The following is a 14913-nucleotide window of genomic DNA, read 5'->3' on the forward strand; positions in this document are numbered from 1 at the left end:
TGAAAGTTTGTGCTAAAAATGAGCCTTCTTTATTGCTTTCTTTGGGAAGTGATGGATGGTTTATGTTTATGTTGTCCTCTTGAACAGAAAGGCCAGCGTTTGGAAAACTTCTTTGAGAAAAAAAACAGCAAATTTCACCACCAAGAAGTTTCTCCTTCATCATTCTTCACTGTAATCAATCTGATTGAATTTTTCTGATCCATTTTATTTAATAATGAGTGTAAGTGTGCTCACTCCAACTCAAGCTCATGACTTTTCCCTGATTGTCATCAGTCATCACTGTTCGTCACACCCTCTGCCCTTTTATCCTTTGCCTTCCCTTTTGTTTGATTCCTTATCAGCTGAGCAAGAAATAGATTGAAGGAGGTAGGAAAGAAGAAGGAGGTTACCTGTGCCGAGTGGCCCCACCTCTCTCTCTTGGCCTTTGAATGAGTAAATACTAAACCACCTTTGCTTTCCTCCACACTCAAACACAGGCAAGCAAGGAGGCTGTCTTACTGCTACAGCCTGTCAACACCGACGAAGTGTGAATGGATAGAGAGAGACAAGGTTTTAGACAAGTGTGAATGAGCAAAGTGAAAAAGAAATAACACACCGGCTGCATCTCCTGGGCCCGTTCATCGATATCTGCGCTCCTGAGCTTGGGATACAGGTAAAGTGTCAATGCCGACCCTCCAGTCTGTGTCTGTCTCACTGATCAAACATCAGAACTTGTTTAAGTCTCTTTAAAAACTTCTTCTAGATGTGCTGCTCATTAATTTAAATGAAAAAAATGTTAAATTACTTTCGGTGAGCAACGGAAAGTCAGGTTTGCAAAATGTTGCAAATGTGAAAGTCAACATTTTCTTGTTTCTTTACTCGTGTCTCTGAACCAAGTAAAGAGCTTCTTTTCTTGTTGCCTGTTTCACAACTTTATCAGAGTCAAACTGATTAGAAAAAGAAAACAGAGGCACTCAAACCAATCAGTGATAAGAATGGAGAGCAAGGATTCCTCATAATGAAACCAGTGGAACCAGTGGAGTGTGTGTGTGTGTGTGTGTGTGTGTGTGTGTGTGTGTGTGTGTGTGTGTGTGTGTGTGTGTGTGTGTGTGTGTGTGTGTGTGTGTGTGTGTGTGTGTGTGTGTGTTTAGGGTGGGGGATAAAAAATGCTTGAGTGACTGCACAGAGAAGCTGGTATCATTACCTATAGACTTCCGGCTTCTTCGTCATATAAATTGTGGACTTTTACCCTGGTGAGGTGAACTGTTTGTTTTTGTGTGTGTGTGTGTGTGTGTGTGTGTGTGTGTGTGTGTGTGTGTGTGTGTGTGTGTGTGTGTGTGTGTGTGTGTGTGTGTGTGTGTGTGTGTGTGTGAGTGTGAGTGTGTGTGTGTGTGTGTGAGTGAGAGATCTGGTGCTTCATTCATTCATTGAAGTTATACTGAATGCTAAAAATGCAATAACAAATGACAATATTTCACTATTTTGTTGAAAATATTAAAAGAAGAAGAAGTAAACGTTACAATTGAAACAAAATAATTGTATAGACATAAATGCTATTTCACCTGTGCGTCTCAGTAGTTTTACAACAGCCGTAGTCTTATTCACTGAGCTGTGTTTGTCGACAGGGTGGACCCAAGTATGTACGAAGGTTAGCTCATTTGTAAGCCTGTGTTGTAAGAATGCTAAAAAATAAGGCCAAATGCAAACATCTTTTTTTTTTTTTTTTTTTGTATTGTGTAGTGCATTAAATATCAACAGATCTCTGGGTCTTGGTAGTTTACCCTCACGCACTCATGGACACACGTTCAAGGAGGGCCACTCAAGTCTTTATCACGAGTGTGACACTGTCAACGTCAGTGGTAATTGTTTGAAACAATGTCTGCTGTGGCCTTGAGTGTGCTAGCTGATTAGCCTGAGGAATGTGTTTGTCTAAGGAAGCAAAGCCCCTCTGAGCTAGCGCGAAAGCTAAAGCAGCTCTTCTGATTAGGAGAGACTGTGGAGGTGTTTGAGGGGACGTGTGACGAGGTCTGGGTGCAGCTGACCTTTCTGTACTGTCCTCTTCACAGTAACACCAAAGTCCGTGCTCTTGTGTGTAATTAGTACATGCGATGAAATAAATGTTGACGCTGATGCTGTCACCAAAAACTCATTTTAATTGAAAAGAAAATGTTACAACTTTCTCTCCATGACATACAACATCTTTGTCATATTGCTTTAAATTTCTTTTGTTTGAGTCGAGTTGTGGTGTTTTGAGTGACATTTGAGAGAAATGTGAAGGTCCTGAAGGCAGGGGGGCTCTCAGAGTAAATGAACTGGAATCATCCTCCCTCCGTGGTGAAGTTAGTGTGGGCTGGAGGCGGTCACTTACGCACTCTGTCTGACCTGAAATTCTTCAGGCCAGTTTCACTTTGAAGGGCTTTCTAGCACTGAGGGAGGCCTGAACATTTGGTCCCCCTCCATTCGCCTTTCGTTAGCCTCTCTCACTCCTCTCCATCTGGTCTTTTCCTCCTCAGACCCCCCCACCACCACCACCACCACCCATACAGACTCTCTGTACTCTTTCCTTAATTTCTTCCCCCTCTACTTGCTTCTCCTTCCCTCCTTCTCCACCACCGTCCGTGCTCCTTCCTCCCCATTTTTTTTTTTTTTTTCTGCTGCTCTTCTTTGAGCTTGGGTGAACCACAGGAATGAGGGTGACAGGTACATGGTTTGGAGGAAGAAAAAGGAGGAAGAAACAGGCAGCAGAGAACAGAAGTAGTAACAACAGTAAAGGGGCTTAGATTTTGTAAAATGTGATTCCATGCAAATAATATCATCTAAAAATGTTTAGTTAATGCAGATCCTTCTTTTCAGTCAGCATTGTGATTTTAGTCTTCATCTCGCTTTATCCTGTTGAAGTCAGCATGCTGATAGCTGAGCTGTGTGAACCTCTGCATGAGGACATCATGTGTCCTGAGAGGTGAGCCACAGTGTTCCCTTCTCTCTCCTCAAGTTCATTGTTTAATTTGCTAGTGGTGATAATGATATCCAACAATAATGTGCTGTACGTGTGCAAGAGACAACACGATAGGTCTAAAGGCCTCCTTTATGTTCATATTTGGTGGGGTTCAAATCAGAATACATTTTCCTGGTTGGCATTTTCTGGGATACAAATATTGTTGCCATGTAATTGTTAAACTGCGGTCGAGCTGCGAGCAGACTGTCCTTTCGTAAAGCACCGTTGTATAAAGCCTCTGTGCTAGCAGTTTAATATGACGGGCATTTATTGCGACCTATATTGGCCATAGTATTTATGACGAGAGCAAAGGAGGATGTCAGGTAAAGAAGTATGAGCAGTGACAAAGTAAGCGCAAGTAGTAGGTTGCGGGTGGTTGGACAGATTAAGGACAGGACTTTACCCCAAGAGATTGTTGTTTGTGTCCTGCCTTAAAAAACAAAAATCGATGTTGACTTATTTTAACAACTATTTTAACGTGCGTAAGTTAACTTACCAACATATTTAACTTGCAACATGTATGTAACATCATCTACGTCAAATCATAAATCATTGAAAGTACACCTATTTTGTTGTTTCACTGCGAAAAGGGGGTTTTGACAGTTGCCTGAAACTATTGAGCAGTTGTTGGGTTTTTTTACACTCCTAAAGCATTTCTACACCTGCCCAAAAAAACCCAGTGTGGCCTGAACAGTGTGGTGCACTTCCACAGTTCGTATTACTCTGCAGACATAAACAGGAGGCTCTCTAGTCTTGTAACACGCTACTCATTGACTTATATATATGACTTGTGATAAATCAGTCATATACCTCTCCAGCTAAGAGACTGATAACCAGTGCTGCTTTATTGCTGAGTTTATTCCTGATGATTCGCTGTTTTGCCAATATCGCAGATTCCAGTATATGTAAGTGTGTGTGTGTTTGTGTGTGTGTGTGCACATGTCTGTTTTGACCCTGGCCTTACTAGGGAACCGACTTATCAGAGATATCCAACAAATTCTGAGAGGCACTAGCAACACTTTCCACTCTTTGTGATTACTTGCGATTTAAATAAGAAAAGTATTCTCATCTGCCGTTGTGATTAAAAGCTGATCAAAATCAGGTCAATGTTTTTGCCAATGACAGATATTCCCCCTGTACAATTGATGGAAGGAGAAGGCCGATAATATTATTCATTTTCAATGAATCCCTTGAGTTTTGTCCCGAACCTTTTATAAACCCATCAGGGAGCTGCAGTGTTGCACTGATATGTAACTGTGGGTTCTGTGGTTTATTATAAAGTCTGAGTATTTTTACATCAGGATTTTAAAGATTTCTGTATTTCCAAAGAATGTGGTGCGGGTTAAGTGCAACGAATGATTTAGGGAACATGTCCAATGATTAAAGGTACGAGTGACAGTCAATGTTTTTTTGTCCACCCCTCGGGTCTTTCTGTGGGGTTTAACTTATAATTGTTGACCCGACCGGCTGATAGTTTTGCTGTGCGGTCACTAGAACACCTGAACCCTCTGAGGTGTCCTGATTGGCTCCCACTAATGACTGACTGTTAATCTTTGATTCAGACTGACCCCCACATGCTTAGATGAAGGCCAGCTTTCACTGACCCTCGTCCTCAACCCTTCTTTTTTTGTAACTTGGGCACGCATATGCCACATTTTTAAGCAAAATGGCCATGAAAACACAAACACAACTACACACGCAGACGTTTACAGACACAGCTTTTTGCTGTAATCCACTTTTTCGACCATCATGTTAGTTCATTAGTCAGTATCATCATGAAAATAATTCAAAGGTGCAACAGTCCACGCGCAGCTTTCTACCTATTATGTGTGCTTTAATCTTTTCTTTTTTTTTGTCAATCCATCATTCTCTGGTCTTTATGTTAAGTAGACGTTCCTCTTGTATGTTTACTCAGTCGTAAGGAGCGGGGCAGGTTTCAATAGCAGCTGAAACTCAGTGCGTTGTTGACCACACACTGTGACTTTCATCTCTCGCTCTCTCTCTTGCTTTCGCTCTCTCCCTCATTTCTTGGGTTTTTAGACAGAAACTCTCAAAGTGAGCGACGTCCCCTCATCTGGTTGTTTTTTTTTCTCTCTCTATCTGCTCTCTTGACTGCCCAGGAAGGTGTGTGTTGTTTGCTTAAGTTAAGCTGTGCTAGGAACATGTTCACCGTTGTTATGTACAAAAAACACACATGGATGCCCGAATACACACACACACAGTTACAGTCTTGTGCTGACATGACATAAATCACTCTGGTGGTTAACTCCCAGTTAGAATTTCCTAATGTCCCTTCACTATAACACAGACATAAGGAAGTCTTCAAACCCCACTTTGAACATTTCCTGTCCTTTTCCCCCAGTTCTGCAACTCTAAGCAGAAAACCCTTAAAACCCATTAAAACTTAATTTCCCATCATACCTCTCTTTGTCCAATAACATCACCCTTGTCAGTGATAACAGATTTGTAGGGTCTTTAATGGTGGGTGTATATTGGTGGAAGAAATATTTAGATCCAATACTTAAAAATCCCCAAAACATCAATGCAGAAATACTTAAAACTCCTGCATTTAAAATCATTTTTAAATACAATTAAAGACGCATCAGTACTGTATTTTTCTACAGCTTTAGCATAAACTTGTATGAAATGAAAATACTTTGGTAAACCTTACAACACTTGAGTGAAAGTAAATAACTACTTTCCTCCATCATTGTTTATTTGTTTGTTTTCCAAAAACCAAAGATGTTTCCAAGAAACTTTCCGCAAAACTAAGGCAGGGATCCGACCACATACACACACATACTCTCACAAGTACCTGTTTTAGCTCCACCCTCACCAGCTCTCATGCTTGCAGCTTTGACAATGTGTGTGTGTGTGTGTGTGTGTGTGTGTGTGTGTGTGTGTGTGTGTGTGTGTGTGTGTGTGTGTGTGTGTGTGTGTGTGTGTGTGTGTGTGTGTGTGTGTGTGTGTGTGTGTGTGTGTGTGTGTGTGTGTGTGTGTGTGTGTGTGTGTGTATGGGTGTGGGTGTGTGTGTGTGTGTGTGTTATGTAGAAGAGGCAGGACTCTGTGGTCAGTGCCCTGGTGTACCTGTCTCTCATGGAGGTGGACTAATACTCCCAGAGCAGGCGGCCAAGCAGCGCAGCGCTGTGAAGCAACAGGGGTAGCTATCCTCCTATCTGACCTCTCTCTGCTTCCTCTTCTCTTTTCCACCACCATCCCTCTGCTGCGACAGCTCTCTCTCAAGAGCTCTCCTCTGTTTCAGTCTCACTTCCCTCTCTCTCTTGCTGGTTTTTATCAGGATTAATTTTCCTTGAATAACAATTTTTTAGCAGTCATGCCTACGAATGTCTCAGATTTGAGGGATGGCTTAAATAGGTTTTGCCTTCTGATCCTGTCGTCTGTTTGGTGTGTGTTCTGTGTAAAAACAGCAAGACTGAGGGTTATTCAAGAATTTGGTGTGTCATTGATCCTGCTGCCTTGTGACCCTGTTGTTAGGGACTGCGGTATGGTCACTGTGAATCTATTGCCTCCACGTGTTCATGTGTGTGCGTACAGCTAAGATGGCGGCTTCCTGAGGCCTGTTTTTTTCTTCAGTACACTGGATCACTGTCACTCAGGATAGAACAGCTAACTGAGAGATGCATTGTTCCTAACGATTGCACACACAAAGATTTTCTTTGCTCCATAATCTGCAACAAATTGGGAGTTAAGGAGAGCCTTGTTGCGTTACAAACATCTGAACCAAATCTGCATATTCGTCAGAGAAAAAAAACGTAATGGGAGCGTTGATTTAATGTCAGGTCAGTGACATAAAGAGTAAAATGTTCTTCTGTCCAGCTGTGAGGAACTTTGCCATTAATAATGCCATGGCTCATTTGCCTGTATGAGGAAAAAGATGGAATTTTCCATCGGCAGTCAATCTGTGTTTCTGATAAGATCCGGAGGAAGCCCGTAAAAGCTTTTTGTGTCTGCTCATAAAACAATCCAGCCTCCAATAACTTGCTGTTAATACGTAGAGAATCAGGTGCTTCTATCAATCATAAACATAATGTAATGGGCAATCTCCACCGCAGTAACTGGACGGCTTGACTTGGCTCGTTGGCACTGTTTCCCAATCTTAACTTCCTTCACTCCTGTACCAGTCTGAGTTCATAACCTTTGACCAGGTGAACTCTGTGTCTGAGCTCTGAATATAGATGATGTTTAATCCACAACTGCTCATTGTTCCTTAAACTGCAAGAAAGAGGTTCAAATCAGAGCAGAAGAATCACACTTAAGTGGTCGTAACTCTTATTTTACTTGCTGAGACATCACCTGCAGAGCTTTATGCTTTCTGTGAATAAAGGATGTGATTTGTGTTCACCACAGTTAATTATCTACTTGTTCCTGCCTTAGGTTTCCTTGTCTCTCTCTTACGCTAACACCCACGATTGCATGCACCTATGTATAAAGTCTGAACTTTCTAAGAGCTGGAAATTGCAGATTTTTTGGTCATTTAATTTTTAATTTTTTTTGTTATTCATTATGTTCCTCATCCTTTTGTTGCCTCTTGCTATATTTAGTTATTATTAACACTCTTTCTATGATACCCTTAGATGCCAACAGAGCACACATACAAACGGACAATTCTTCTATTTTTAATGTCATCCAAAGGAAGAGAGATGACAAAATAACCGACCATCTGAGTTTCGTTTCGTTGCTGACACAGTCAGCATTGAGGAAGTTCAGAATATCTCCAAGTGGTCAAAAGCAGGAAGCAGCCTGTCCAACACGAAGAAGGAATTTTTGACAAACACACACAGACACACAAAAGATCTCCAGAAAAAGCCATTTTTTGTTTTTTTGGTGTCACCCTGACTTCAGTGTGTTGCACAGTGTCGACCTCTCAGTGTTACATAGCTTTATTTTATCACCTAACAGAACTCCCAAAGTGAATATTGTCCTCCCTTTGTCATCAGTCTGGCAGGATAAGGCTGATAAGAGATGGAGTCATGTTAGTGCTTCACACGATAGAAGGAACAGAGGGAGCTGTCGAAGCAGAAAAAGAGAACAACACAGAAACAAATGGTGACAAAGATGTTAAGATGTGGCAAACTATTGGGACAACCTTGAGTGATGTTTTTGTATTTACTTTTTATTTTTTGAGCAATAAAGGAAGCGGCGTCCTCACTGAGCAGAATCAGAATTCACATCTGTATATTAGCTGCTCCTGATTGGTTTGTTAAAAACGACATTTTGATATAATCTCGTGTCATCTTGACCTGTTTTAACAAGGACAGAGAAGCAAACAGCATCCTGTTTCCTTTTGCATTTTGTTTTCCTTTTCCCCCTGTTTTTAACTTTTTGTCATTGTTACAAGGATCAATATATTAAAGAAATAGTTTACTTCGACAAAAATATTATATTTACATATCTCCTCTGTATGTTTTTTGTTTTTGTTCATTTAAAGGTCTTTTGTTTGTCTTTTTATTATCTCAAACTGATATTTTCATAGTTTTCAATCCTCTTTGAGCTAGTTTTTGCTAATTTTAAGCCCTCCAGCTTTGGGCAAACTAACTAGTGAGCAGGTGTATGTTATTGTGTGTGTGTGTGTGTGTGTGTGTGTGTGTGTGTGTGTGTGTGTGTGTGTGTGTGTGTGTGTGTGTGTGTGTGTGGGGGAGAGTGGGAGAGTGGGATATTGGGTCAGGTCAAATGAGTGTGCACGTTACCATGGTTGCTTGGCTTTGTAGTGTTTTACCTTTGTTGACTGCCTCACCCATCTCTGTCAAAGTCCAGGCAATCTTATGACGTACAACAACGTGCACACAAACACACTCTGCCTGCATTACTAGCAAAAGGTTGTTGTTTTATTCTCTCTTTGCTTACGTGACATTTAGTCTGACTCAAAGAAGTTAGTTTTGTAGCCCACTTTCATTGGTTGCTTCAGTGCTGTGGAGATTTGGGGATTTAAAATGCAGTGGATTTTTCCATTCTGAATGCTGGCTGTGTTGGAACATAATAGAGTAAGAGGTTTATGTTTGGGAAGCCGATTTCTCTCACATTAAAAGCTGCACCCACACAGTGTATAACATTCATATTGATAAGGACGTTGAAAGTCCAACACCATCTCGTGGTGTGTATGAGTGTGTGTATTTGCAACAAGTTCATGTGTAGGCAATATTAATGTGCGCAGCTTTTTGTTACAGGATGGGGTAATATTTTATTCAGAATTCCTCATAACTCCAGCTTGTCTAACGTACCTCTCTCACACACACACACACACACACACACACACACACACACACACACACACACACACACACACACACACACACACACACACACACACACACACACACACACACACACACACACATACGCACCCCCGCCCCACACACACACACACACACACGATCAGCATGTGACCCAGTCAAACCTAGTGAACCTTGAGCTCGAGTTTTCAGGGTTTACAGCCCTTCATTCTCTGCGATAGGGGTTAGAGGTCAGCGAGGGATCTGAGGGATTCAACAAAACAAGGTTGTAAAACCACTGATAGGGGAAGGCGCCCTGAGAATTTATAGATGCTGTATTTCGACTGTTGTGTTCAGGTCACATAATGTGTCTTAGTTGGTTTGTTAGGTAGGTAATCTTCCATGCAAGCAAACAGTTTTGCTCTACATGAACAAGCTTTTGTTAATTAAACAATACCTTCTGACCCTGTTTGCCTATTTTCCTTCCTTCTTGTATTTGCTGTGGTTGATAAACTTGTCTCTCTGCTCCCTCTTCAGGCTCAAAATCTGATTGGATGGTTTTGTCAGAATGACAGCCGAAGACCCTGCTTCCTCCTCCACAATGAGCAACAACGCTGCCCTCTCCAAATCCTCCAAACCTTCTGGTGCCTCTCACCACTCTCTCCACGGACAGATCAGCATCCCTGAGGGTGTTGCAGGTGCTCCCAATGAGGCTGCACTGGTGGCTCTGATGGAGCGCACTGGCTACACTATGGTCCAGGAAAATGGCCAACGTAAATACGGTCCCCCCCCCGGCTGGAATGGCCCATCTCCTCCTCGAGGATGTGAAATCTTTGTCGGCAAGATCCCACGGGACGTTTATGAGGATGAGTTGGTCCCAGTGTTTGAGTCCGTGGGACGCATCTATGAGATGCGCCTGATGATGGACTTTGATGGGAAAAACCGAGGGTACGCATTTGTCATGTACACAGAGAAACACGAGGCCAAGAGGGCTGTGCGGGAGCTCAATAATTATGAGGTGCGGCCTGGACGGCTGCTGGGGGTCTGCTCCTCCGTGGACAACTGCCGTCTTTTCATTGGTGGCATTCCCAAGACCAAGAAGCGTGAGGAGATCCTGGAGGAGGTCTCCAAAGTGACAGAGGGTGTATTAGATGTCATAGTTTATGCCAGTGCTGCAGACAAGATGAAGAACCGTGGCTTTGCCTTTGTAGAGTATGAGTCACATCGCGCAGCCGCCATGGCTCGCAGGAAGTTGATGCCCGGACGTATTCAGCTGTGGGGCCACCAGATCGCAGTGGACTGGGCTGAGCCAGAGATTGATGTAGATGAAGATGTAATGGAGACGGTAAAGATCCTCTACGTCAGGAATCTAATGATGGAGACCAGCGAGGAGACAATTAGACAGGTGGGACTAACTGACTGAAGTTTTAGTCTGCATGCTGTTTGTGTTAAAAACATGTCTGACAGACTCCTAATCACGCCATCACTCGTCCTTTCTCTTTCTGTCGACCAGGTTTTCAGCCAGTGGAACCCTGGATGTGTAGAGCGTGTCAAGAAAATCCGTGACTATGCCTTTGTCCACTTCTCATCCCGGGATGATGCCGTGCTGGCGATGGACCACCTCAACGGCACAGAGGTCGAAGGGTCCTGCATCGAGGTGACACTCGCCAAGCCAGTTGATAAAGAGCAGTACTCACGCCAGAAGGCCTCCAAGGGGAGCGTTTCTGCCACTCCAGAGGCCCCTCAGCAGAACTATGTTTACCAGTGTGATCCCTACACACTGGCTTACTATGGTTATCCCTACAACACCCTCATTGGACCCAACAGGGACTACTTTGTCAAAGGTTAGAATTTATTTCTTCTGCTTTTTTATGCCTAAGGATCAATTGCAAAAGCCAATGTTTCGTTTACAGCCAACTATTTTGGTAAATGTTGGTTGTGGCAGAATCAAAAGAGCAATGATAAACACACTTGGCCATGCCACCAGATTTTTCAATGTTCATGATGACAGATAACAATGATTTTACTCCACAAAAGTTTGGAAAAATCATAGACATGTTGTTAAAGGAAAAGACAAAACATGCTGATGGACCAATGAATGCTAATCCCATTACCTTTAATGATTGATTGAATATGGTCTTGGGTGTTGGCAGGAAAATCTATTTGACTTTCAACAATCATTGTGTTTTGGTTTTCTCTCCAAAGGATCCCCAATGATACAGAACAATGGTAATCTCTCACATCCTTATTTCTTCTTATTCCTCCAATGAACAATGAGCTTTCTTGCCATGTGACAAACTATACATTTTCTAACACCATCCTTTTCCTGCTGTGCTGTCACCTACCATTTCATGCCGGGTTATTTCCAAGCTCACAACAAAGCGATAAACGTTATGGAATACCTTTTTACAGAGCTACATCTTATCAAGGAGTCAGAACAGATCTCAGGAATGAGGCTAAACTTGACCCAAAGAACTCCCAAAAAAGTCCCGAGCAAACGTTACTGAGAAATTTCCAGTTGGAAATATTTTTTGAGGTCACTATTGCCTAAAAGAGAGTTTTTGAGTCTCCTACACAAATTCTGATATCTTGGGATGAACTAAACCCGTCGTAAAATCTTGTTGCCCTACAAAAGTAGCCCCTTCTGCCCAAGTCCTAAACCACAACCCCTGTCATCACACTACTTTAATTGTATTTTAAGCAGGTACTGTGCGAGGTCGTGGTCGTGCTGCTGCAGGTAACCGTACCCCTGGACCACGGGGGTCGTACCTCGGGGGTTACTCTGCCGGTCGTGGCATCTACAGCCGCTACCACGAGGGCAAGACCAAGCAGACCGAAAAGCCCTATGAGCTGATGCCCAGTCTGGAGCTTGCTGCCTCCGTCAACCCAGTTGGCATCAAACCTGGCACAAGTCAGTGACATAGACATATCCATCCACATCCTCGCCCATCTCAAAACCTTTTACTAAACCTTCCAACCCCGTTTTTCTCTCCTGGTTTGAGGAACTTTTTGCGAATCAACTATATAGTTGTTGCTGGATGGTCGTGTGCAAAAGGACTTCCTTACAGTAAAGAACAATGACGCAAAACAATTGTCCTTTCCAACACGACCAGAAAGTTACTGCTATACTTTATATCTCGTTCTTTCTTTTTTCCTCAACATCTGAAATTTGTCTTTCCAGGTGTTTAGACTGAAAACAGTGCTGCGTTGAAGGAACACATTCAAGAGTTTAAGGGCTATCAGAATCTCTAAACACCGGTTTAAAATACAATTTGGAATATTTTTACAACTCCGTTTCCCAGTCACTTAAGCAGGTAATCTACCTACAGTTTATTTAAATGGCCAACACATTGCTTTGTTGAAGGACATCACATTGTTCTGAGGAAAAAAAGCTTTTTTGCCAGATTATACTGTTTTGTTGTTAACACCCTGAAAGCAGAAGCTTCTTTGATGTGTTTTTTTCACACAGTGCTGTCATCCGTCTGAACATGGTGGTTGTTACTGTACATGCATCCACAATCACAATGCACTCAACTCCATCTTTGAATTTTGAAGGATGTCTGTATTGCAGAATTCTAGTAAGAGCTGAAAAATTATGGCAGAAAAAGAAATGGGTATTAACCAAAATACAAACTTCTTATCCCAGTAAAAAGCTCCTCTTAAGGAGTAGCTGCTTCAGATTTCTTACGACAGTTTAAGTCAAAAATGGAGCTGAAATGCAAAATAAAAGACACACAACTACTGTGTCCACTCTATTCAGAGCACTTAAAAGAATAACACCAGTGTTATGAAGACTCTATGGTAGCTGCTGTCACAATTAAGATGGATGTGACAGCAAAAATGTAAGTGGATTGTTTCCTGGTGAGAAATGTGTTTCTTGACAGTAAGCAGAAGGAAATACAATTGCAGGCAAGAAACCAAACTCACGTGAGGACAAAACAAAAGAAGAAATGTTACAGAAAGTAAGGTTACATGTGTATGTGGGTGGATCATCTAAATTCCACATAAGTTTTTATACTGTACAAGAATGACTGATAGAAACTTCAGAGAAATTCAATATAAAAATGCAGACACTGGCATTATTCTTTAATCTTCCACTTTATTACTAAAGTTATTAAGCCTGATTGTTTTGTCAAAATAATCATTAAACTTAATTACCTATTACTGCTGTTAATGTAATTTATTTGTTGATCAGAGGTGCATTTAGTTAAAGTGGACTTTATTGGCGTTCCTTCTGGAGCGATATGACCTCAATCAGGAGCTCGGTCTCAGTCCCAGTCTGTGTGGAATCATAGGATCACCACCAGATTGAAAATACTTTTCAACAATGACTGATGTTGTGTTTGCTGTGTGTGTGTGTGTGTGTGTGTGTGTGTGTGTGTGTGTGTGTGTGTGTGTGTGTGTGTGTGTGTGTGTGTGTGTGTGTGTGTGTGTGTGTGTGTGTGTGTGTGTGTGTGTGTGTGTGTGTGTGTGTGTTGGAGCCCTGGGGTTAATCCAAAGTCGAACTCCATCATAATCTGAATCACACTCCAACGCCAATTTGTGCAATCTTTTTTTTTTTTTTCCCTCTTGCTTAATTTGTATCCTTCAGCCTCTTTTTGCTGTTTTTCTTCATGTTTTCATATTCTTTTCATAGATTACCTTCTAATCTAAGGGTTATTGTGTATGTGTTTAAGCATGGGTGCATGTATGTTTTTGTGTGTCCTGTGTAGTGTCAGCATTTAACTCTCTCTTGCTGCTCTGTGTTGTCTGCCGTCGCCCAGTCTGTTATACAAGCTTTCATTTTTGCATCTTTCTACATGTGCAGTGGCTTTGACGGGTCTGGGGGGGCAGTACCCAGTGTTCAGCGCCCCTCCTGCAGCCAAGCTGATGGAGGAAGGGAAGGTGCACACAGTGGAGCATCTTATAAACCCTATGGCCATGCAACATCCCGAACACACCACTGCAAATGCTGCTGCCGCCACAGTCCTACCTGCGGTGTCGACCCCTCCACCCTTCCAGGTGTGTGTTGTGACACAGAAATATTCTTTTAAAATGTCCCTTCTCAAACATAGGTTGTTTGTTTTATGACACTGCAGTGTTGTTTGGTGGCTGCATCATGCAGAACATATGAAACAGATGTTACTTGGAATTTCAATGAAGGAGATATCATTAGTAGTGAACAACAATTTATTGAAGAAATGACGATTAGGCTCCATCGTTGAGAGGCCGCTTCTTAAAGAGATGCCCCAAATGGATGTAGGAGATAGGACAGGGCCTGCTGTGCCTGGCCGCTGCAGGTGTTGGAGCAGAATATGCAGATTTAAAATTGTTATTTGTGTAGCGCCAAATTACATCAAAAGATATCTCAGGGCACTGAAGACAGTAATCTAACAATTTAACAATTCCCACTTGAAAGACAGCTGGAAAGAAAAACGTCCTTTTAACAGGAAGAAACCTCAGACAGAAAAAGGCTCACAGGTGGGCGGCCATCTACCGCGACCGGTTGGGGTGAGAGGAGAGCAGAGATGACTAATAGAAACCCGAGTTGTAGCTACAGGGAAAACCAGACGGATCAGGTGGTGATGGGTAGGAGGAGAATGGGCGTGTGTCGAGAGGTCTGAAAGACAGATTGACAGAATTACAATGGTCTCTAAAGAACAGGGACGAGAAACTGGTTGGCTCAAAGCCGCAGGCAGAGAGATCATTGGGCAAGTATGGTGACGATAA

The 14913-nt window shown here is 42.3% G+C and overlaps 1 protein-coding gene across 4 annotated transcripts in view; it reads left to right on the forward strand.

Annotated features, from left to right (window-relative positions):
* rbm47 (RNA binding motif protein 47) overlaps window positions 1-14913 on the forward strand; it is a 31369-nt gene that overhangs the window by 12965 nt on the left and 3491 nt on the right. The window contains exons 2-6 of one of the 4 annotated variants that reach the window (XM_069697547.1): window positions 9742-10609; window positions 10718-11048; window positions 11410-11433; window positions 11906-12115; window positions 14012-14205. In XM_069697547.1, coding sequence (XP_069553648.1) covers window positions 9773-10609; window positions 10718-11048; window positions 11410-11433; window positions 11906-12115; window positions 14012-14205 — 1596 coding nt within the window. In that variant the 5' untranslated portion in view covers window positions 9742-9772. The remainder of the gene's footprint in view (window positions 1-9741; window positions 10610-10717; window positions 11049-11409; window positions 11434-11905; window positions 12116-14011; window positions 14206-14913) is intronic. The other 3 variants (XM_069697548.1, XM_069697550.1, XM_069697549.1) reach the window with 3 other exon arrangements.

This window comes from Brachyistius frenatus, unplaced genomic scaffold (genome assembly GCF_029030835.1).
Source record: "Brachyistius frenatus isolate BFR_SWC_R1_liver_20210118 unplaced genomic scaffold, ASM2903083v1 Contig_23, whole genome shotgun sequence".
NCBI classification, from domain to species: Eukaryota; Metazoa; Chordata; class Actinopteri; family Embiotocidae; genus Brachyistius; species Brachyistius frenatus.